The 22,797-nt window shown below is 56.5% G+C and overlaps 2 protein-coding genes across 4 annotated transcripts in view; both read right to left on the bottom strand.

Annotated features, from left to right (window-relative positions):
• Nucleotides 1-21,032, bottom strand: part of CPNE5 (copine 5) — a 30,301-nt gene extending 9,269 nt beyond the window's left edge. The window contains exons 1-5 of one of the 3 annotated variants that reach the window (XM_045294911.1): nucleotides 20,872-21,032; nucleotides 20,499-20,540; nucleotides 17,509-17,584; nucleotides 6,539-6,592; nucleotides 1,904-1,965 (exon numbers count right to left, since the gene is read on the bottom strand). In XM_045294911.1, the coding sequence (XP_045150846.1) occupies nucleotides 1,904-1,965; nucleotides 6,539-6,571 (95 nt within the window). In that variant the 5' untranslated portion in view covers nucleotides 6,572-6,592; nucleotides 17,509-17,584; nucleotides 20,499-20,540; nucleotides 20,872-21,032. Of the gene's footprint in view, nucleotides 1-1,903; nucleotides 1,966-6,538; nucleotides 6,593-17,508; nucleotides 17,585-20,498; nucleotides 20,541-20,785 lie in introns of all 3 variants that reach the window. The other 2 variants (XM_030886903.2, XM_045294912.1) reach the window with 2 other exon arrangements.
• The window catches only part of LOC115871189 (copine-5-like), an 87,509-nt gene continuing 80,866 nt past the window's right edge, over nucleotides 16,155-22,797 (bottom strand). Inside the window, exons 11-13 of the mRNA XM_045294782.1 lie at nucleotides 20,499-20,540; nucleotides 17,509-17,584; nucleotides 16,155-16,211 (exon numbers count right to left, since the gene is read on the bottom strand). Of these exons, the coding sequence (XP_045150717.1) occupies nucleotides 16,155-16,211; nucleotides 17,509-17,584; nucleotides 20,499-20,540 (175 nt within the window). The remainder of the gene's footprint in view (nucleotides 16,212-17,508; nucleotides 17,585-20,498; nucleotides 20,541-22,797) is intronic.

The following is a 22,797-nucleotide window of genomic DNA, read 5'->3' as shown; positions in this document are numbered from 1 at the left end:
TAGGTGAGAGAGAGCAGGGAGGAGGGGATCCCTAGACAAACGCCTCTGCCACGGGTTTGCTGCCCAGGCATGCCCGCCAGGCGTCTGCTGCCTGGTGCCAGCTCTCACTCAGACTCCCTGGAGAGCTTGATTAGAGGTGTGGGGAAGGCTGGCGCTGGGACTCTAACCTGCCCAGTACCCTCGAGCACAGCTGTGCAGTTGCGGGGACTCTGCAGGCCCCCTGTCCATGACGGCCTGCAGCCCTTTCCCTCGGTGGGCCTCACGCCCCACCGGGATGGGGTAGTGTAAAGGGGAGGCAGGCTGGCCCATGCCTCTGTATTACTGTGGGAGGAAAGGCAGCAGGCAATGGGGGAAGGAGCCCTGCCCCTGACTAGGCGTGTGGCCTCGGGCAAGCTATGCCATGGGTCCAACTATAAAACGCAGATAATCGTCTTCCCTGCCCACCAAGCTCAGAGAGCTGAGGCGCTATGCAAACCAGGAGAAACAGGATGAAAACTGAAAATTCTACCGTGCAAGGAGCCCTGTTGGTGGCGTGGGCTGTGCATTGGGCTCCTGCTAACTGCAAGGTTCGTGGTTCAAAGCCACCCGTCGGCTCCATGGGAGACAGATGAGGCTTTGGGCTCCTGTCGATAGGCAGCCTCGAAACACCGACAGGGGCACGAGGAGTCGGGACTTTTGTTTTGTGGGTAGGTAGGCAGGCAGGGGAGGTTAAGGAAAGTAGTCCACTGGCACCATCGGGTCGGTGCTAAGATTCCAGCTCAGGGCGACCCCGGGTGTCTACTGGCACCGTGGGAGAAAGGCCTGGTGATTCGCCTCCATGAAGCTCAGGCTCTGCAGCCCTCACGGAGCTAGGTTTTACTCTGCTACACCTGGGTCACCCTGAGTTGGTTTCCAGGAGGGGAAGGGTGTGTTCCCTAATAGGAGAGAGAACGGGGTGGTTTTGCTGAGGAGGGAGAGAGAGAGAGCAAGGGGGGCGGAGGTGGCCCTGAGGAGGGGCAGGTGGGGGCAGGGGAGGCCTCTGGCTGAGCAGAGGAAGGGTATGTACTCAGTGGGTGGAGGGGAGCTTGCACCCCTAGGCTGTGCCCGTTCAGGGCCGCAGTGTCATGGGAAAGTGAAGTTAGAGTCCCGACTTTCTCTCTGCCCTGGAGAACCAGGCCACCAAGGTGCCCTCTTGGCTAGGCTGAGCCTTTGGCAGCTGCCTCAACCTGTCTCCCTTCCAGACAGGTGCAGTCACTCACCTGCCTTCCCCTGTGGGCTCCCGGCTGCCCACGCTGTGCCCTGACACCTGTCCTGGCAGGGAGCATGTGGGCAGGCCTTCACCCTGGAGTGCAGTTCTTATCTTCTGGGCCGCTGGCGGGCGCCGCTGGTGGCTTCTCTGCCTCCAGACCCTGGCCACTCTCTGCTCCTTACCTGGCGCTTGACCACCAGCGGGCCCCAGCCCCACCTGGCCCCAGGTCTCTGCCCCCAGCACAGAGATTCAAGTTGGCAGCCACCTCAGAACTCAGCTACCGTGCTTCTCTCTGGAGGGAGGCCCAGACAGGAGGCGGCTTTGAAAAGCTCGTGGGAAAATGTGGTGATCCTTTCATCCCATTTGTCCACGGAGACTTTTGAGGCCCCTCATAGATGCCCAGGGAGGGAAGGCGACTTGTCCAAAGTCACTCAGCCAAGCGATGGGAAACGGGGGCCAGAGCCTGGGTCCCCTGGCTCTCTCCATCGCCTCCAGAACCTCGGCCCCCTCCCGTCACGAGCCCCGTCCCATCTGTGGGTCCCATCTCTGCCTGGAGACCCCATTGTGACCCAGGTCAACCTCCTTAGCTCAGGAGCGCTCGGCAGCATCTCAGGGGACCAGAAGTGACGGGAGGGGCCCCTGCCCTCCCCCGGGGCCTCCTGCATCTCCTCTCACCCTCCCTTGATGTAGTCCAGGAACGTGCACTCGGACTCCACAGCGAAGGACAGCAGCGTGACCTGGAGACGAGAGGGGCTTGGTCAGCAGGGCCGGAGGGGGGGGGGCGAGCGTCGTGGAGGGAGAGCAGGGGAGAACTATGCCACGCAGGAGCTAGCATGTCCTGAGCACTCAGTCTGTGCCAGGGTTGCCAGCAGGGCCACGTTCGGTGCTCACAGTGCCCAGTGAAGAGGCACAATTATCTATGCCCATTTTACAGCCGCAGGGACCGAGGCTCCCTGGGAAGAGGCAGAGTAGAGGTCTGAGCCCTCGTCTGACTCCAGAGCCTGCCCTCTTACTGTGTGCTGCCACACTGCATCCTGGGAGAGTCCCCTTCTCTCTCAGCAGAACGCGGGGCTTAAGGCCGGCTCACGAGGCTCCCCGCAGTGAGCAGCTGCTCTCTGGCCCCATGGCATGGGGTCCGAAGGGTCCGTGCTGATGTCTGTGCCCACCTCGCCCAGTCCCACAGACTAAATCCTGAGACATGCCCTGGGGGTCTCTCTGCCTCCACCTTCGCAGACCCGAGTCCCTCACAAGCAGCCTGCCCTTTCCCGGGAGGTCTCCTGATCCCGGCCTTCTGGAAGGTGCCAGCGCCAGGCAGCGGGCTGGCTGCTCCTGCAGGCATAGGATGAATGAGACGCATGAAAGGAAGGGGCGAGGGGCCTTAGAATCTGTAAGAGGACACATTGCCTCCACCCTGCAGCCCTCTTTATCCACTCTCTGGTGGCAGGGGGTGATGAGCCGTTTGCTTGAATGACACGAGAGTTTGTAAGTGCTGGGCTGGGCTCTGGTGACCCCTGCCCACTGCGGTGATGGGGTTAGGCACCTGGAGGAATGAAGACCCTTTCCTCTCGGTGGTAGGAATGGGGGGGTCTGTCAACCCTGCCTGGTGCTCATCAGGAGTGTGTGTGTGTGTGTGTGTGTGTGTGTGTCCACACGGGGGTGGTTCTGCCTCCTCTCCACACAAACACACAGTTGTTCTTGTTGCCATTGGTTTTAAGAATTATCGGTCCCCTTTCCTCCCCCTCTTTCTTTCCCTTGCCCTCTCCCCAACTGCCCTGTATCCATCGGAGTCGGCTGCTTTTGGTACGAAACCTAATTTTTGTGGGGCTTTTCCTTTCTAACAGTGATTGAACATCGTATTTGTCAGACAGGGATTGACTGGTCCCTGTCCTGCGGTATTTGACACTTCCCGCTGATCTTTTAAAGCAGTGCTTCTCAGCCTCCCTCATGCCGCGGCGACCCTTTCATACAGTTCCTCATGGGGTGGTGACCCCCCAACTACAAAGTTATTTTCGTTGCTGCTTCATCACTGTCATTTTGCTGCTGTGATGAATCCGGTGACCCCTGTGAGAGCGTCGTGCGACCCCCAAAGGGGTCGAGATCCACAGGTTGGGAACTGCTGTTCTAAAGCATCTCTGGGCCTGTGGGGGTGGGGAGAGGGGCTGCCCTGCCCCAATTCCATCCGAGTGTCTGCAGTGGAACTCTGGCCCTGGGTCTGCTTAAAGCTCCTCATATGTGTCTAAAGCCATGGCCAAGGTGGTCTCAGGCCATTCCCTAACTTGCCCGGCCACCAGAATTCACTCCAGGTTTTGATCCTCAATGTGCGGTGTGGGCCCTGGGGCGGCCGCATGTGCAGGGTCTTGAAATTCAGCACTGGGGGTTCTGCGTTCACAAGATCCACAGGAGTCTCCTGCACGCAGCAACGTGCCAGGACCACTGGTTCCAGCTCCGAGCTAGCCTGTCGGAAGAGAAGATTTGCTCCTGCGAGTCTCAGAGGCCTGCTCATCTTCCGCCTGCAGGGCGCTGCTGGGTTCAAGCCGCCGCCCTGCAGGTGAGCAGCCCGGTGAGTAAGCCGCGACTCCATCAGAGCTCCTTAGCAGCAGCAATGTGCTAATAAAACCCCAAAACTCGTGCCCCTGGCCTGCGGTGAGGGCCCTCGGAGTCGGTTCTGACTCATAGCGACCACGTACAATCGAGCGAGGACCGCCGGTCCTTCGCCATCTTCACAGCGGCTCTTACGTCTGAGCCCATCGAAGCAGCCGTGTGTCCGTCCGTCTTGAGGGGGGCCTTCCCCTTTTTGCCGCCCCGCTCCGTTAACACGCATGCTGTCCTCCTCGAGTGACTGGTCTCCCCTGACAACACGTCCACGGTACCAAGTCTCGCCGTCCTTGCCTCTAAGGAGCGCTCTGGCCGGCTGTCTCCCCAGACAGGTGGGTCTGTGCTCCTGGCAGCCCGGGGTCTCGTCAACCGTCTTCTCATCACCATCACGAAGGCACCGATCCCGCGGGCTTATGGTGCTATCCTGCTTTCCCACGGGGCGAGGCGACGGAAAACGCCAGGGCGCAGGTCACGTGCACGTCACCTCTCCGCCTGGGTGCCCTAACAGAGCACCCCTGGCATTTCAATGAGCATCCTGGGTGATGTTCGTGAGCACGGCGATCAGGAAGCGTGTGTGTGTGTGTGTGTGTGTGTGTGTGTGTGTGTGTGTGTGTGTAAAGGACAGGACCTAGTTTCACTGTCCCCAGCTCCCTGGGTGATGGGGACGCAGCACAGGCTTTTCTGTCCTCATCTTTAAAGTAAGAAGGCGGAACCAGGCCAGTGGTTTTCTAAAGTTTTTTTCTTTTAGTTGTACAACCAAGAGTTCTCAGCTAGGGGAGATGTTGCCTGCCTTTGGACATTGGGGAAGTGTGGGAGGGTCTGAAAGGATTCTCACTGGATCGGGAGGGGAGAGGGGGAAGCGGGTGTCCGCCGGCCACTACGGGCAGAGGCCAGGGGGCACCTGACAGAGGAAGACATATTCTGTCCCCAGCACGGACAGCACCCCTGTGCTGAGAAGCACACCTGCTCTGGACAGAGGGACCGTCCCTCCCAGCCTAGGCGTTCTGGTCAGAGAAGCAGTGGTCAGTGTGTGCTTTGAATCTAAAGAGCACTTTACAACTGACAGGAGCCCTGGTGGTGTAGTGGTTACACGCTGGGCTGCTAACTGCAAGGTCATCAGTTCAAAACCACCAGCCGCTCCTCGGGAGAAAAACAAGGCTTTCTATTCTTGTAAGGCAGGCATCCTCAAACTACGGCCCGCGGGCCCACCGAGGACATTTATCTGGCCCGCTGGGCGTTTTTGCCCCGTTTGTTTTTTCATTTCAAAATAAGATACATGCAGTGTGCCTAGGAATTTGTTCACAGTTTTTTTAAAAACTATAGTCCGGCCCTTCAACGGTCTGAGGGACAGTGAACTGGTCCACTGCTTAAAAAGTTTGAGGACCCCGCGGGCGCAAGGCGTGACCGTCTCAGAAACTCAGAGATGGTGCTACCCCATGCGATGGGGTCACTAGGAGTCAGACTCAACTTGATGGCAGTGAGTTGGGTTTGGTTTGGAGGCTGGCAGGTCAGGTCTAGAATCGCAGCCTCCTGCTTCAGATGCCTCCCTTGGCTGCATTCGCTGACGGGGCCACGCACCTCCACAGTGGGGAAAGGGGACGTTCAGGCCACAGACACTGGCTAGTCCTAGAAGCTCCGTGTACTGCACACTCCCACCTGGGGCCTGAGCCCATGCAGTGCCTTGACCTGGGAGCCCTTTCCTCCACATTCTCCCTTACCTGCTCTGGGTCTCGGCTCAAATGCCACCTTCTCAGAGAAGCGTGCCTTAACTACCTGACGTACAAGAGTTGTGCCCCGGGCGTACCTTGTCCCTTTACTTTCCTGTATTTGTTCCCATGACACTCAGATTGAGAAACGTGGGGTGGGTTGTTGTTGTTTTTTAAATTTCCCACGGCATCCAGGTAAACTTAATTTCCCCATAGAACTCGCCCACGCCACCGAAGCACAAGCACGTAACGTGCATGGCATGCAGAGGGGACGGACATAGGAGGGGGTGACTGGATTGGCAGGCTGAGCTCCTATGGGTTGTTTAGTAAAAACACAGCATATGTGTGTCTTGTCCCCACCCCATGAGAGTATAAGCACCTGAGCTCACCTTGTTCCCAGCTCTCTCCCAGGTGCCCAGAGCAATGTCTGCCACAGGGCGGTGGAAGTGGCCATCTAGTGGGCCCTGACTCCCTGTGACCCCCTGCACACAGCAGCATCGGGAAATAGGTGTTGGAAGAATGTGTGAATGAGCTGAGGACCAGCTCCCAGAAGTCCATGGGCCCAAGGATGACGAGTCACCCTGCGGTGGGCACAGTTAAGACAAGGGGATGCCCAGAGCAGCTGCCAGCCTGGAGCCAATCGTCCCATGGACCCCACTCTGCCATGCTCTCGCTGTGTGACCCGGACAGAGTCACTTCCCGCCTTCAGGACAGGGCTGATGCTACCTGCTTCTTAAGGAATCCGGGAGTTTCCCAGAGCTGGGCACACCCACTTCCTTCCTGCAGGAACTCCCCAGGGGGCTTCTTGAAGGTGACTTCTGGCTCCGGCCATCGCTCTCTCCACCCCACCCTCCTCCTGTCCCCTCCCCACCTCCACCCAGCCTCCCTGGGTTCCCACACGCTGCATGTGTGTGTATCCTTAGACAAGTCAGGCTCCCTGACACCTCACCGATCTTGGGGCCCAGTGTCTACACCCGCTGTAGGCATGGGGTGGGGAGCGGCTACTCACTGTGCCCGAATTCACGTATTTCTTTTTCTTCATTTTCTTTTTGGGGTTTACCACCTGCAGGAAGAACCGGTTCTAGGGTAAGAAGGAAGCATATCTACCCCATCCAGGCTGAGCCCCCAGGGCCTGGCTGACCATGGGTGTGGCCCCAGCCCCATCACAGAGAATCTGAAAACCTTGGGTGGAGGGGGCGGGGTAAAGCTTGGCAAGGTTTTGTGGGAATCTGGCATTCAGACTTAACACACCTGGGGTCCCTCCCGGTGGGACTTGGTGTCCCGCAACCAAACACACCAGGAACAATATTGATTTAACCTTCGGCCCCACTGCTCCCCCAAACACACCCTCCGTGCTGGGTAGCCAGAGGCGGCTGGATGTCGCAAAGCGGGCCTGCCTGTGCCTGTCCCGTGTGCTGGCTCGGGCTGCTCCCCTCACCTGGAGTGCCCTTCCTTGCCTCCCTTGATCAGTCTCAGTCCACCCTGCTCTCTTTCAAGTCTCAGCCCAAGGGTCCCCTCTAGACCACCAAGGCCCTGAGGACAGTGAAGCATCCCCTTCACGTCTTTCACGTCCCACACGTGTAAAGTTTACCTGCCAGCCAGACCTGACATCAGAGTGAGTCACAGGGCTAGGTGCACCATGAGCAGGAGCTGCGGTCCGGTCAGCACTGACTCACGGGGCCGCGTGTGTTCAAGGGGAACCGCTCTCTAGGGTTTTCCAGAGCTTCCTCCCACCCCCACCCCGGAAGTAGGTGCCTCTGAATGGACCTGAACATCCAACCCTTCCGTTGGCAGCCAGCTGTCTGCAAACCCAGGGCTCCAGGCTCTTGAGCTGATGCAGCAGTCAGCCCTTGGTGGGTTCCCTCCGTGATCTCAGCTAGGGCGCTTGTGTGCCCCCCTCAGCCCTGGGGCATCTGGACCTGTCTAGAGGCAGTTTGGGCTGCCGTAACTAAGGGGGAGAGGTACTAGTGGCACCTGTGGGTAGAGATCAGAGGTGCCGCTGAAGACCCTACAACGCACAGGGCAGCCCCTCCCAACCAAGAACGATCCCGTCCACGTGGCCACAGGGCTGAGGCTGTGACTCCTGGACTGGAGGAAGAGGTCCCCCCACTCAGCAATGCCCAGAAAGTGCTGCGTGCCAGTGGCCATGCGCCCACGACAAAGACAACGTCTCTGTGTGCCTGAGGCAACGGGAATGAGGAGCGTCAGGAACAGGGGAAAACGGAAGATGTGGCTAACGGCCTCCGGGAATCACGGCCTCCTTTGCCAGGCTACTATCACCGAAGATTCCCATCAAACTCCATAGAAGGACACCGGTCAGAAGAGGGAGAAAATGCAGGACAGAATTTCAAATTCTCATCGAATCCACGATTTCTGGAGCCGTGGAGGTTGGATGACTCCTAAAAGAGGTTGGATTTTTAATTCTTAAACTGAAAATATCCCCCGGCGTCTTCTAAACACCAAACAGTAGTTTAGCTTAGCTCGCCGGCCTCGAGCGTTCTGCTCTTTCCAGGCCCATCCACATGGATCAGACGATGAGGCGACTCGGAAAATGGCACTGGCACCTGGGGCGGTGAGCTGGCTTCCTGGGGCGGGCCCGCTCAGAGAGGAGAACGGTGGCTCCCCTCAAAGAGAGAGTAACCGTGTCATGAATCTCTCTCTCTCTCTCTCTCACACACACACACACACAATCGCTGGGGCCGGCTCAGAGAGAGCAAGGACAGCTCCCCTCAAAGAGAGAGTAACCGTGTCATGAATCACACACACACACACACACACACACACACACACACACACAAAATCTCTCTCTCTCTCTGAATCGCCGTCTGCCGGCTCAGAGAGGGCGAGAACGGCAGCTCCCCTGCACTGGTCCAAATGGGGTCACTATGCCTCAGACTGGTTTGGGGATTTGAATGTTTTTGTTGTTGTTTTTTCTTATTTCATTTACCTTTGTAACAGAGAACAAATATAGAATCTATTTTTGAAAGACAAAGCCTTGTGTGGAAGTTCTACTCTGTGATACGTGAGGTTGCTGGGGGTTGAAATCTACCCGAAGGTCCTTCGCAACCACAATCACCACCCACCACCCACTACCACCATCACCACCACCCACCACCACCATCACCACCACTACCCACTACTACTACAATCACCACCCACCACCACCATCACCACCACCCATCACCGCCATCATCACCACTACCCATACTACTACAATCACCACCCACTACCACCATCACCACCACCCATGCACCCACCCCCAATACCACCATCACCCACACCACCACCATCACTACCATCCACTACCACCACCCATAGCACAATCATCACCACCAAAATCACTACCACCACAATCACCACTACCCCTACCACCACAATCATCACCACCACCACCATTACCATCACCCATACCACCACTACCATTCATCACCACCACCCACCCACCTCCAATACCACCACCACCCACACCACCATCATTATCACTACCACCCACCACCACCATTACTACCACCCACCACCACTATCACCTGCATCTGCAGCCCAGCCTCTTCTACAAGAACGGGTGTTGGAATCCACTTGTGGAGATGAGGCATCTAAGGCCCATAGATGCCAAGTGATTTGCCAAGGCCACAAGGCAGTTCTGGGTAGTGACAGGATTAGAAACCAGGCTTCCTGTGGCCGGGGCAGGCAGACATCCTGATAACACCAACACCAGCAATTCCTTCTGCAAAGCCTTCTGGGGGAGCAAGAGCCCCTCTGTTGCTCAACTCTTCTCTCCCGTGGGGGAAGGAAGATATGTGTCAGGGGGTGGTACAGACAGTTAACTGGTAGGTCCGACCTGCAAGGTTAGAGCTCTAAGTGCACCCAGCCGTACCTCAGAAGAAAGGCCTGGGGATCTACTTCCGAAAAGCCAGCCCTTGGAAGCCCCACTGAGCACGGTTCGGCTCAGACACTCACGGGGTCACCATGAATTGGACTGTGGACTCCACAGCAACTGATCATTTGGACAAGTGACTGGAGCCACCAGTAATGGTGGCGGGAGGTGGGTGGGGGGCGTGGCCTGAGAAGTGTCAGGGCTGTAGGAGGGAGTCAGACATCATTCCAGTCCAGGGTATCAGTGCCAGCCTCCAAAAGGGGATGGGGTTGCAGCCAGACCATGAGGCAGTGGGACTGTACTGGCCCCAGGTGCACGGAGCCACGGGGCTGTTTCTATGAACCCAGTACGGCCTAGGGTCCTTCCTCGGTCATGGTGGTATGCTCATCAAAAGGTGAACTGGCTGGACTTTGAGGTTCTGACCTGCTATTATGGTACAGTGGTCTAAAAGACGAGCGTCAAACTGCTCCTGGGGCCACCTGCCCAGGGCCAGTGTGATAGCCACCATACCCCAGACGAGCCTCTGCCTTTCGGGACAGGAAGGTGTGGGGCACGAGGTCAGGGCAGTGTGGGCAAAGACCAGGAAGGAGAAGCAGGGACCTTGATGGAAGAACCACAAGGTGGAACGCAAACTGGGCTTGGCTAAAAGAGAGCCTCGATGCCAAGCTCAAGGTTCAAATCTCCTCCAGCCACCGGCAAGAAACCCAGGAACCCCGGGGTGCTCTCAGTCAGTCAGGGACAGGATCACAGGCCCTCTAGGGCGCTGGTACCTGGGGTGGGGAGGGTGACGGTGAGGACAGACCGGGGACAGCCAGGGAGATGCTTGTCTGGATCTGCCACTAAAACACGTGACTGTAGACCAAGCACTTAATCTCCCGGAACCTCAGGTTGCTTACCCGTGTAAGAGAGAGAGGGCTATGAAAATTGAACGAGTCAATAGGTATACGAGGGAGCTTCCACAAGTTTGTGGGGAAATGGAATCGGTAAGATAACGGTGTTTTGTTGTTGTTGTTTCCCATAAGCTTTTTGAAGCCCCCTTGTAAAGTGCCCAACCCAGGGTCTGGCCTGGCCTGAGTACTATAGGTGTCAAGTGCTGCTGTTTCATGACTTCTGCCATGACTACAACCACCACTACTACCAGTCGTCCTGGAGAGAAGGAGTGGGGGCCTGGGTGGTGTTGGAGCCCATGCTGGGCTCTGGCAGGAACAGCATTGTCCAGATTTGGCTGTAGAGGCTGGGCCCTGGAGAAGACCCTGGGCTGGAGGCAGCTCTGGTGCAGAAGGAGGGAGCTGGGTGGGGGACGGATCAGGGGGGAAGTGCCGGTGGAGTCTGGGGTCCCTGGATGAGATGCTGCGAGAACTCAGCCCACCCTCAGACGGGGGCTGTCCCTCCACAGACACTAGGGCCACAGAACCGCGCCCTGATGCGCGTAGGTACATCCGAGGGCACACCGCTTACCAAGAAGCTGCCGAGAGGAAGACCACAAGCAGGGCCCCAAGGCCACACAGAGCCTCAGTTTCCCGACCTCTCCCGGGGGGGTGGGGGGGGGTGTCGGACAGAGCACAGCTCAAACGCCAAAGCAGCTCTCCAGCTGAGGTCTTTCAAATGGGCCCACGTTCCACATTTCCACTCTACCCACTGCCAGAGCCCATTCCGACGCGTGCAGACCCTAACTGGTCTTCTGGGGAAGGAGGAGCTGAAGAGCTGCCCTCCTTCTTCCAAGGCTTCCGGGCCTCCGCCATCCCCGTCTCCCAGGGACCAGTCCTTCCAACCCGCAGCGGCGGCCCCAAGCTCCAGACAGGCCATCGGCTCCCCCTAGAGGCCATCCAAGGAACCTTCCTCTGTCCTGATTCCACGCAACCCCTTTTCTTCCTTCCTCAGGGCAGGGCGGGCAGGGGGCTCCCTACTGTGCAGAGGGGCACTCAGGGGCTCTGCTCAGTGCCCTGGGGGCTGTGCTGGCTCTGAAGAGGCCACACTGAAACATCACCCCACCCCGGGGGGCCGCATCTTAAACGGGGGCTGGTTGTGCGGGGTGAAGGCACACAGCTCAGCGAGGAGGAGGAAAATGTCCAGACCTCGGGGTGGATGGATGGCTGTGCAGGTCAGGTGGCTTCCTGGAGGAAGTAACACTCAGAGTCTCCCAGGACCAGCAGGGGATGGAGAGAGGGGCGGAACCAGCTCCCCAGAAGGCCACAGCTTGGATGAGAGAAATTGCATGGAGTTGGGCGTCTGAGGTGCTGGCTCCCAAAGAGGCCATGGTCACCCCCCTAACCCTGGCCTAAAAGTGAAGAAGTAAAATTGTTTCCTGGTTGTTGACCCTTGCTCCTTTGCAATCAGTAAGCAAAAGGAGGCTGGGGGTTGGTGGGGGGTGGGGTGGTGGTGGTGGCTGTCTTCACATGTCAGAAGCTCCATCAGGTAGAAAAGAGGTCCACTGCGGGCTGCCACAGAGGGCAGAGCTGGGGCTGCGGGGAGGGCGCTCTCGGTCCCATCCGGATGAGGAAGGCTTCCCAGGGTCAGACTGCCTGCCGGGAGCATGGCCTGCTGTGTCCGCATAGGCTTCGTCCAGCTGTGGACTGGCCCCTCCTCAGGCTTCCTGCTGTTCCACGTGTCCCCTCCATGTGTCCCCGACTCCCCACGTGGCAGAACAGGGGCGTGGGGTCTTCCCTCCCTCAGAGCAGCTGGGGGACGGCCTTGAGGACCACCACCTTTCCTCCAGCAGCCGAGCACGCCAGGGCACTGAGCCTACTTAGTGGAGGTGCAAACTTGATCCCCCCACCTCCTCCCTCCCTCCCTCCCGGCCAGTGGGGCTCCTTCCCCTGTGTTCCCATCCCAGGGGCACCTGGGAAGCGATCTTGGACACATTCCCGCCCACCGGGTCCTTGACTGCACCCTGCCCCTCCCTTCCCTCAATTCTGCACCATGGCGACCCCAGCAGTCCCCCAGGGAGCTCGAGGTGCTTTGTGGGATGGAGCATGTGGGGGCACAGAAGTGGCTGTCTGCGGAGGGGTGGCCGCAGAGGGGTCTGAGAAGTGTGCACACTGGGGCAGAAGCAGCACTGAGATAACTGTCTGAGAAAGAGAGGCCCAGGGGGGGCACGCGACACTTGTCTGAAGTGCTGGGGGGCGGGGGGGGGGCTGTCTAAGGAAGTAGGGGCCTGTCCAAAGTGCAGGGAACCTGCCGCCGACTCTGGGTACATTCCACACAGGGTTTTCCCTCTGAGCAAACACAGGTCCAGGACAGTGCTGAGGCTGCTGGCTGACCAGCAGTGAAGGGGACAGAGCCAGCCACGAGATACGCCAGCCCAGCGACCCCGGTAAACACGGACTTCTCGTCTGAGACGCAGTTCAGAGCGCACACTGACTTCTCCGCCTTGCGTACGGTCTCCTTTCCTTGCGCTTATGCTCCGGGAGTGGCGTGTGTGTGTGTGTGTGTGTGTCTGTGTGTTTTCTGGCTCTGATCCGACAGAGGTGGTATTTTCGAACAGCCTGCGAGGGCACCCAAACCAGGGCACATGTACACCACACAGGGCGAGGGAGTGGAAGCACCGGAGAGTGTGTGTGTGTGTGTGTGTGTGTGTCTGTGTGTGTGTGTGTGCGTGTGTGCGTGCGTGCGCGCACTGGGTTTCAGCAGTGGCAGTCAGATCCAACTTTCCATTCCCGAAGTCCAATGGCTGCTTTACGAGGATCACCCCACCAGAACGGCAGGGCAGTTGTAAGATGAGAAATCTCCCGGTGCGCAAGCACCCGGCAGAGGAGCTCACATGATGGCACTGACTGATGGACTGCTAGTTCAAGGCCAGGAACTGCCCTTTGACCTTGCTGAATCCTCAGCTTACGTCAGCACACAGGAGTGCCTTACCCAGGGTCACACAGAGAAGAGGTGGAGAGGCAGCAGGGGAATCCAAGCAGTTATTAGGATTCTAAGCAGTCTTAGTTAAGGAAGCTTCACACGCATGGTGTTGTCAATGGAAGTTCAGACGAGGAAAAGAATATAGGAGGATGTGGTGGCTTGGGAAGGCCACTTAGAAGAAGACCAGAGCTGGACGTGGCCGGTGGGGTAGGCCTTTGTGGTTGACTTGGTAGGGCTCTTCTAGCCAGATTCATTGTGACTGGGTGGGACCATGCAAATAGGGTTGATGGAACTCTAATGTAGGGATTGGTCAGTTTTGCCATCCTTCTGGGTATAAAGTGAACCATCTCAGAAGCAGGAGCAAGGAGGGATCTCCCTACCATGAAGAGCAGTGGTTCTCAACCTTCCTCATGCCTAATGCCCTTTCATACAGTTCCTCATGTGGTGGTGACCCCCCAACCATAACATTATTTCTGTTGCTACTTCATCACTGTCATTTTGCTACTGTTAGGAATCGGGCGACCCCTGTGAAAGGGTGGTTCAACCCCCAAAGGGGTCGTGACTCACAGGTTGAGAACCACTGATTATGAGAGGAGCCAGAGGTGGAATGTGTCCGTTGGACCCAGAGATCCTCGCAAGCTGAGCCTGTGATCCAGCAGACAGACCGCGACACCAGAGAGGTGGCAGCGGAAGAAGCAAGAGCCAGTGTCTAAGACGAGAGTCGTGGGTTTCCTGGCCTATGAAGGGAGGAAGCCTGAGTTTCTTTGGGCCAATTAACTTGCTTGTGGTGTAGGCTGTCTTCAGGCACCTAATTGGGGGCACTAGGGTACCCCCATTCACGATGGCCTGGCATGTGGAATTCGAAAAGCTGCCAAAGGCTTGAGCCGGCGCCAAGCTCACCTGTGTGCTGACTCACAGAGCTCCCGCTGAGCATTTTGGAGCTGAGGCTCATGGCAGAGCAGAGTGCCCCACAGGCATTTATCAACAGTGTTACCGGGCCTTTATAACAGTGCCCAAGCAGGACGGAGGACAAGAGGCCTTCTGATGGAGGAACCAAGAGCCAAAAAAGAAACATGTCTTGGGCATGCACAGCTGAGAAAGGGTGCTCCTGGCTGCAATAACTGTATCCTGAGTCTCTCTGACGCTGAATTGTAGTCAATTTGCCACACTGTGGTGCTTTAGGTACTGCTGTGATCCTGGAAGCTATGCCCCCAGTATTTCAAATATCAGTGAGGTCATCGTGGTGCATAAGTTTCAGTGGAGCTTCCAGACTCAGAAAAGACTAGGCAAGAGGAATATGTGGGCCACTTCTCGGGGACCTTGGAAATCTTGGAGTAGCAGCAGATCATTCTCTGATACAGTGCCAGATGAGCCCCTAGGTCTCAGGGCAATCAAAATACAACTGGGGAAAGCTGCCACCTCAAGTAGAGCCAACCTAAATGGCATGGATTGAGCACAGCTTCCAGGGCTTTGGTTGGCTGATGGGGCCCGACTTGAAAGGAGAAACAGCTGCAAACATCCATCGATCGTCAGAATGTGGAATGTCCAAAGCATGAATCTAGGAAAATCAGAAGCCATCAAAAAGGAAACAGAATGCATAAAGATCGGTGTCCTAGGCATTCGTGGGCTGACACAGTCTTGGCCATTTTGAGTTGGAGAGCCCATATGGTTTTCTATGCTGCGTGATGAATTGGAGAATGGTGTCACATTTATCAACACAAGGAACATTTCAAGGTCTATCTTGAAGCATAACGCTATACATGATGGGATCACATGTGTCTCCAAGAAAAACCAGTTAACACAACTATTTTCCAAATTTGCACGCCAACCACTAAAGCCAGTGACGAAGACACTGAATAATTCCACCAACTTCTGCAGTCTGCACTTGCTCAAGATGCACTGATAATTACTGGAGACGAGAATGGGAAAGATGAGAACGGAGGAAGAATCAATCATTGGGAAATGTGGCTTTTGGGGAATAGGAACAAAGGTGGCGGCTGTGTGATAAAGATTTGTGAGACCAATGACTGCTTCACTGCGAATATCTGTCCAATCGCATAAACAGCAACAAGACACATGGACTTCGCCAGATCAAACGCACGGGAATCAAACGCACGACGTCTGTAGGTAGAGATGACGGAGAAGCTCAGTATCAGCCAACACCAAACCAGGGTTCACCTACAGAACAGACCATCAAGTGCTCAACCATCAGTTCAGGTGGAAGGTGATGGAAATTACAACACTTCCACAAGAGCCAAAATATGACCTTCAGTATGTCCCACCTGAATCTGGAGGCCATTTCAAGAACAGATCTGATGCACTGAACACTAATGACCGAAAGCCAGACAAGCTGCCGGACGACACCAAGAGCAGCCTACATGAAGAAGGCCAACAGTCATCAAAAAGGCAGGAAAGAAAGAGAAAACGTCAAAGTAGGTGTCAGAAGAGGTGCTGGAGCCGAAACTGTAGACTTCAGGATGGATTACAACTCAATGGGGAAAACTAAACCACCCAAATCCTCACACCCAGACCACGGAGCGACAACGTCCGGGGGAGAGGAGACAAGAGCCATTGCCAAGGGGTTCGGTTCCTTGGATCCACAATCAATGCTCATGGAAGCAGCAGTCCAGACACCAGACGACGCATTGCACTGGGTGCATCGACTGCAAGAAAGGAAAAACAAGAACAAACGAACAAAAAACAAGCATCCTGTCGAGTGTTACAGAGCGATGACGGCCCTCTGAGGACTGGGTGCACCTGGTCGACCCCGTGGCATTTTCAATCACCTCCGATGCATGGGAAGGCTGGACAGTGCAGGTCGATGAGGACTGGATGCACCTGATTTATGGTGGTGGGAGGATAGTGAAAGTACCGGGCACTGCCAGAGAGAAACAGATCTCTCTTAGCAGTACAGCCGGAAAGCTCCTGAGATGCACGGTGGCGACATTTCATCTCCATACTGGGCACAGATCAGTAGGGGAGCCCAATCTGAACCCCTGGAGAAGGACATCGTGATTAGTGAAAAAGAGGAGGGACCTCCGTGAGATGGATGGACACAGTGGCTCCACCAATGAGCCCAAACAGCGACTGTCTGAGGGTGGTGCAGGACCGCCTGGGGGCCGTCTCCTGTTGGACGTAGGGCGGCTGAGGGCTGCAACCAACCCTCTATGAGTGGGAACCGAAGGCACTGCAGGAGAACATCATCAGCTTCCCCCATGAACCCCGTAATCAACAGCACTGCCTGCGAGTTCTGCATGGCCACTGCAACGGTTTAGGTCCGCGGTTCTCAACCTGTGGGTCGTGACCCCTTTGGGGCGTCGAACGACCCTTTCATAACAATAGCAACATGACAGTGATGAAGTAGCAACGGAAATCATTTTATGGCGGGTCACCACCCCATGAGGAACTGTATGAAAGGGTGGCGGCAGTAGGAAGGTTGAGAACCACTGGTTTAGGTACGACTAAGCCCAACCGAGAAGCAGGGAGAGTTCCCCGAGAGAGCGGTGTCCGAACTAGTGAAGAACGGAGGCCTGTCTGACCTCTGCCGCAGAGAGAGCAGTCTCAGGCTGAGTTTCCGCAGGCTTCTTCTTTCCCCTTGTTAAGTCAGAGGTGGTCAGCTGGGGCCCCTAACAACGTCCCACACGGAAGGGACCACAAAAGCAAATGTTCCGTGGCAGAAATTGTCCCTGAGGACCAAGGCCGTGACCCCTAGAAATGATACACCTTGGGTAAAGTCATCCAGCTGGTGGTGGGGCCAAGTCTAAATAAAAGCTTCCTGATCAGGACTCTTCTGGACCCTACCCCAACATGCAAAGATAAGTCTACAGGCCCTGAGACTGGTCTGAGTGGGGGCAGAGAGCAGCCTTGAACTAGGGATTCGGGTCCCAGGCCGGGATCCTTCTTCTCATAATGTCCCCGATCCCGTACCCTGTCTTTCTTTTCTTGTCAGATATGCTCCTTTGGAGAGTCCTACCTCATAGAGTTGCATCTGTCAAGCTGGGGATCGGGGCTGGGGCTGGGGGTGGGGTTGCTTCTTAATTCTGCCACTTACTGAACTACATGATTTGGGGCAAGTTCCCTAACTGCTCAGATTCAATATCTTTCCCTGTAAAATGGGACACCACCACCACCACCACCCACCTCCCAGGGGAAACCTACCACACCCCAGCCCAGGACATGGCCCCCTGGAGTTCTCAGTGATTGGGAGCTGGTCAGTTCTCATCAGAGCAAACGCCAGGCCTCTGGGCCCACCTCACCTCATAGATGTTGAACTGGCTCTGCCCACGGGCCAGCTCCCGGTAGCTGGTGGTGAATTCTCCAATGAAATCATGGCTGCGATCACAAGTGTTGAAGGGATCAGGTATCAGGCATCAAACAACAAAAAAATCATATCATTGTGAATGAGGGGGAGTGCGCAGTAGGGACCCAAAGCCCATCTGTTGGCAACAGGACATCCCCTTACAGAAGGGTCACAGGTAGGAGATGAGCCAGTCAGGGTGCAGTGTAACAACAATGAAACATACAACTTTCCTCTAGTTCCTAAATGCTTCCTCCCTACCCACTATCATGATCCCAATTCTACCTTACAAATCTGGCTAGACCAGAGGATGTACACTGGTACAGATAGGAACTGGAAACACAGGGAATCCAGAGAGGATGAGCCCTTCAGGACCAGTTGTGTGAGTGGTGATACCAGGAGGGTAGAGGGGAGGTGGGGTGGAAAGGGGGAACCGATTACAAGGATCTACATATAGCCTTCTCCTTGGGGGATGGACAACAGAAAAGCGGGTGACGGGAGACGTCAGACAGTGTAAGATATGACAAAATAATAATTTATAAATTATCAAGGGTTCATGAGGGAGAGGGGAGTGGGAAGGGAGGGGGGAAATGAGGAGCTGATGCCAGGGGCTTAAGTGGAGAGCAAATGTTTTGAGAATGGTGAGGGCAACAAATGTACAAATGTGCTTTACACAATGGATGGATGGATGGATTGTGATAAGAGTTGTATGAGCCCCCAATAAAATGACTGAAAAAAAGAAATCATGGCTGCAAAGGAAAGGTGCTCTTGAGATCTTGTGGGCCAGACTGGCCTCCAGCCCTGCCTGAACCTTGGTGTCTCCTGTATCCCTTCACCTGGCTCCCAATTCTGCCTGAGTCGTGGTCTCGGGGGGGCCCTGCTGACAGGAAAGGCCCCAGAGAGACAAAACCATGCTGTGCCGCCCACGGAGCAGCTAGCAAAGGAGCCCTGGGAGAACGAGATCCTGGATGGACAGGTGCTGATGGAGGAGAGAGGGCCAAGAAGTTGCTGGGCAGGAGGAGGGAGGTGGGGGAAAGTCTTGCCCGGCCATCTGAAGTTTGGGCAAAACCTGATCGTCACATGCAAAGCAAGGCTCCTAGTGAGATTCAGCTTTGCACAAACCAGCAGTCAAAGGGATTTTGAGGACAACTGGGGGCATCTGAATAGGAAATACATAGTAGCTGGTCGTCAAGAATGATCATTGAATGCATCCGGTGTGAGAAAGGTATTGACGAGAATGCAGAAAACACACATGTCTTCGTGTGTTAGATATGCCCGGCGAAACCCCTTACTGATGAATGGTCCTGACGTCTGTAATTGTACATCGCTGGCAAGGCATGTACAATGCAAGTATGACACAATTCAACAATGACAGGACTCAGGCCATGGTGCCCATTAAAATCTTCCCTCTCCTTTTCAGAGTATTTGACATTTGCCCAGTAACAGTTTTTAAGAAGCCAATTAGAGCTTTGTCCACCTGGGCAGCAGGGAATGTTTCCAGAGCTGTCCACACTTCCAGATGCTCTGTCCCCACCGTGTGGTTACCCCATGGCCTGGTTCCTCCCAACCTCCACTGTCCCTGATGATGTCCTGGCCTGGGGTAACTTGGAGAGTGGGACGGTGTCCCGGGACATTCCTGGCCTCAGGCCTAGCCTGTGTCAGCCTGCAGCTTATGATAAGCTCTTTGACCCTGGGACCCAGCGGTGCCTGGCAGCTACCTCTTTCAGGTCAAGAAACAGCAAGTCAGAGGTGGACGGTCAAATGGAGGCGAGGAGACAGGAGAGGGGAGGAAGGGAGATTAGTGACTAAGTGCCGGTCACGGTCATGGGGTTGCTATGAAGGAAAGGAAACAATGCATGTGGATTGTTGAACGTGGAACCGATGAACAAACAGTTAAGAAGAAAGAAAGAGAAGGGGAGGTGGGGAAGGGGGCAGGGGAGACTAGAGGGAGGGTTTGTCTTATTCGTTTCTCTACAGGAAGGTCTTGCATAGGGGGGCATCAAGCTCCTTAGGAGGGGCCCGGGGAATTTAAGTTGAAGCTGCACTATTTCGGGGAGACCCTTACCTATGGCTGGGACCCCATGGTCCACATCATTGGGAAGAACCCTGTAACCAGTGCTGGGCCGCCCCCGCCCCCTTGGGAATTCACACCACAGACAGACAGAGTCCCCAAAGTCAGACTGACACATTTAGATTGGTTCAAAGACAAGGAGGAGTCGCTGAGGGTGCTGAACGACAGCTGGGGAGGCCTGTTCTTGTCCTGGTCTGTGAAAATGGACTCCCAGCACCATGGGTCCCTTAGGGGCACCCAGATCCACAGAAGGGAAAGGCACGCCCACCGTACCCCTACCCACCCTCCCAAGACCTCAGGGGAGAACCAGCTTCCACCCACTAACCCAGCTTCCCCAAGACAGTCTGCTGACTCCCGAGGGTCCACTCCTGTGCATCAGAGGCTCCCCCCCCTTCCCTCCCGTGAGCCCTCTGCAAACAGCACCTCTGAGGAGCCAGCCGGGGGCACCTTTACCTCACACAAGAGGGCGGGACTCATCCTCTGAATCCCAGTGGCCCCCCAAGGCTCAGCCCCAGGCCTCACACCAGGAATGTGTCTCTGGATGCTCAGGGCACGCGGGAGTCATGGCCATCTGTCCCCTTGAACATGCGCATTTGGAAAGTCCTCGGTGGGACCAAACCTGAGGAGGTTCGGCCATGGGGGTCACCTGGCAGCTATTGGGGCCAGGAGGCCTCTTCAGCCCTCTGCAGGAAAGGAGGCTTGGATGCTCAGGGAGGCTGAGTGGACTCCTGACACCAAGGCAGTGTGGACCTCCCAGGCCCACCCACCCCCAGAGCTGCCACCGGGGGCGGCAGTGGAGGGTGGACACAGCTCTCCCTGTGTGTGGACAGGGTTATCCTCCTTCCCTCCCTCCCTGCTCACCTGTGCCCTCCGCTTACCTGCCGTCTCGATCCCAGTCGTACACCTCCACCTTGATGGTCCTGTGGGGCAAAGGGGCCACCGTGAGGAAGAAGCCCAACCCCACCCACGTGGCCTGAGATCAGGCTTCTCCTCACCCTCCAGGATGCGAGAGGAGGAGGGGTCACCTTCCGGGCTCCAAGGGCCTGGGTGGGGAGGCCACAGCTTGGGGAAGAAGGGAATGATCCTAGGGCCTCTTAGGGACCCTGGTGGTCCTAGAGCTGTGTGGGGACTTCCTGGAATTTCAAGGAAGATGTGGGAAAACCACCTCAGACTTCAGGGCACCCACTTTCTTCTTGCTTCCCCCAGGTGATCAGGCCAGGGACGGGGACCGGCTCCAGCATGAAGCCATACTTGTGGTTTTACCAGGAGTGGGCAGTTACAGGTCGAGGGTGGACTCCCCAGAGCTCAGACTGGGTTCTTCTGGGGATGGAGAACAGGGCTGTTGGTCCGCTGGACTGGGGGGGCCACTTCCTCAGGGGTGGCTGATGCTACATCCTCCTCCCCATCCCTCGACTGGCTCCTGAGTGAGGGTGTAATTATCTTCACATTTTAGCCTGGCTGCTTTAATTAGTTTGTTTTGACTTCTGTGCTTGGGGCTGGGCTTCAGGAGCCCGGTTTATTTTTAGCCAGGTTCCCATGGCAACAGGCTAGCGGACCAGAGGTGGGAGGAGGGAGGTGGCGGGTTTCGGGTTAACCCTTGGTGTGGCCTGCTGGATCCTCCAGGGATGGGGCTTCCTGTGTCCTCCTGCAGGGTCGGGTCGGGAAAGGGGAGAGAGGCCCCGGGCACCAGAGGCTCTTCAGCGTTCAGTCCTAAATGGGATGCGGGACTGCAGGGACATAGTCCCCTATGCACATCCCATCATCTGGCCCAAGGCCTTGGCGCATCTGGGGCCTTCCAAGAGTCAGCCTTGGGGTTCCATAGATCCCAGAAGGAGGTGCTGTCCCTCTACAGATGAGCCTCCTGGGGCATTGGGGGGCTAGGGAGGGCAGGACAGGTGGGGTGGGTTCTCAATGGCAGGGCAGAACCTATTCTGAATGAAGGAATGCCCACTGGGTGGTACAGAGATACACTGGTGTCGTAGAGACCAAATCTTGCCTCACAGAAGCCTCCTGCCCCCCCCCCCCAACCAGGAACCCTTTACGTTCTTGGGGGAGACATCATTCTCCTCTGCGGGGCATTATGGTGAAGAGAAAAATAAATCCAGGCAGTGCGTTGGATGGAAACTGGGATCTTGACTTGTTAGGCCCTGGGGTTGGAGGCAGAGCCCCAGCTGTGGGACCTAGGGGTGTCACAGGACCCCGCCGAGGCCCTCCATGTCTCTAAAGAAGGCATCCTAACAGCCTCTGGGAACCCTCATGGCAAAAGCAAGTCTGCCCACCCGGGAGGCGCTCTGTGAAAATACCACCTTCTCGCCACCTGGGGGCATCGAGGTTAAGCTGCTGACCAAAAGGCTGGCTGTCAGAGCCTTGGCACCTAGCCTAACCTGCTGGCAGGAGGGCTGGACCTTCAGACATAGGCTCCCAGGCTCAGTCCGATCGCTGATCGTGTAGCTCGGGGCTGGGCCCAGGCATGTGTATTTGAAAGACCTCCCAAATGATTCTTGGGGGCATGTCCTCTCTACTCTTTCATTTTCCGATGAGGATACTAAGTCCCCAGAGTGTCCAGTTGTCTGAGCCAGGACAAGACCCCGCCCCTGCCACCTACTCCAACACTCCAGCCACTGGCCTAAGCTTTTGAGGACCCCCTGTTCCTGCATACGTGCCTCCCACTCCTTCCCCAGCAAGAGTGGGGGGCCTCTCCAGGAACCAGCACCCGCTCCCATCAGGTGACAAGATCAACAAGAGCCCAAGCTGAGCGGCTGGGAGGGGAGGGGGCTCTTAGGTAAACGCAAAGCCCCCAGATGCCCATGAAATCAACTGTCAAGCCCACAGCCAGAGGGCCTGGCTGACTTGTTCTGGACACATTCCCAGCATGGGTCCATTACAAAGCTTCCCAGGGGACTGTATCTTGTGCGGCCAGCACCCCCGACCACGGCTCTGGGCCACGGCACTAGCACCCAAACACTGGGTGTTTTAGGAAGACTGATGCCCAGGCCCTCCCAGGATTAGCAGCCTGGGGTCAGCCTGGCCATGAGGATGGTGGACAGCTCCCCGGAGGCTGCAGGGGCAGCCCAGGGTGAGGCTGCTGTGTGGCTGACGCCTGTGCAAACGGAGCGTCCAGAGGGGACTGCAATGCAGCCTGAGTGTCAGCTAAGCACAGAGGCTGCCACCGCCAGC

The sequence above is a fragment of the Echinops telfairi genome, unplaced genomic scaffold (assembly GCF_000313985.2).
Source record: "Echinops telfairi isolate 266 unplaced genomic scaffold, ASM31398v2 ScPeMD7_3533;HRSCAF=4204_1, whole genome shotgun sequence".
NCBI classification, from domain to species: Eukaryota; Metazoa; Chordata; class Mammalia; order Afrosoricida; family Tenrecidae; genus Echinops; species Echinops telfairi.
The sequence above is the reverse complement of the archived record's forward strand: the minus strand, read 5'-3'. Positions and strand labels throughout refer to the sequence as shown.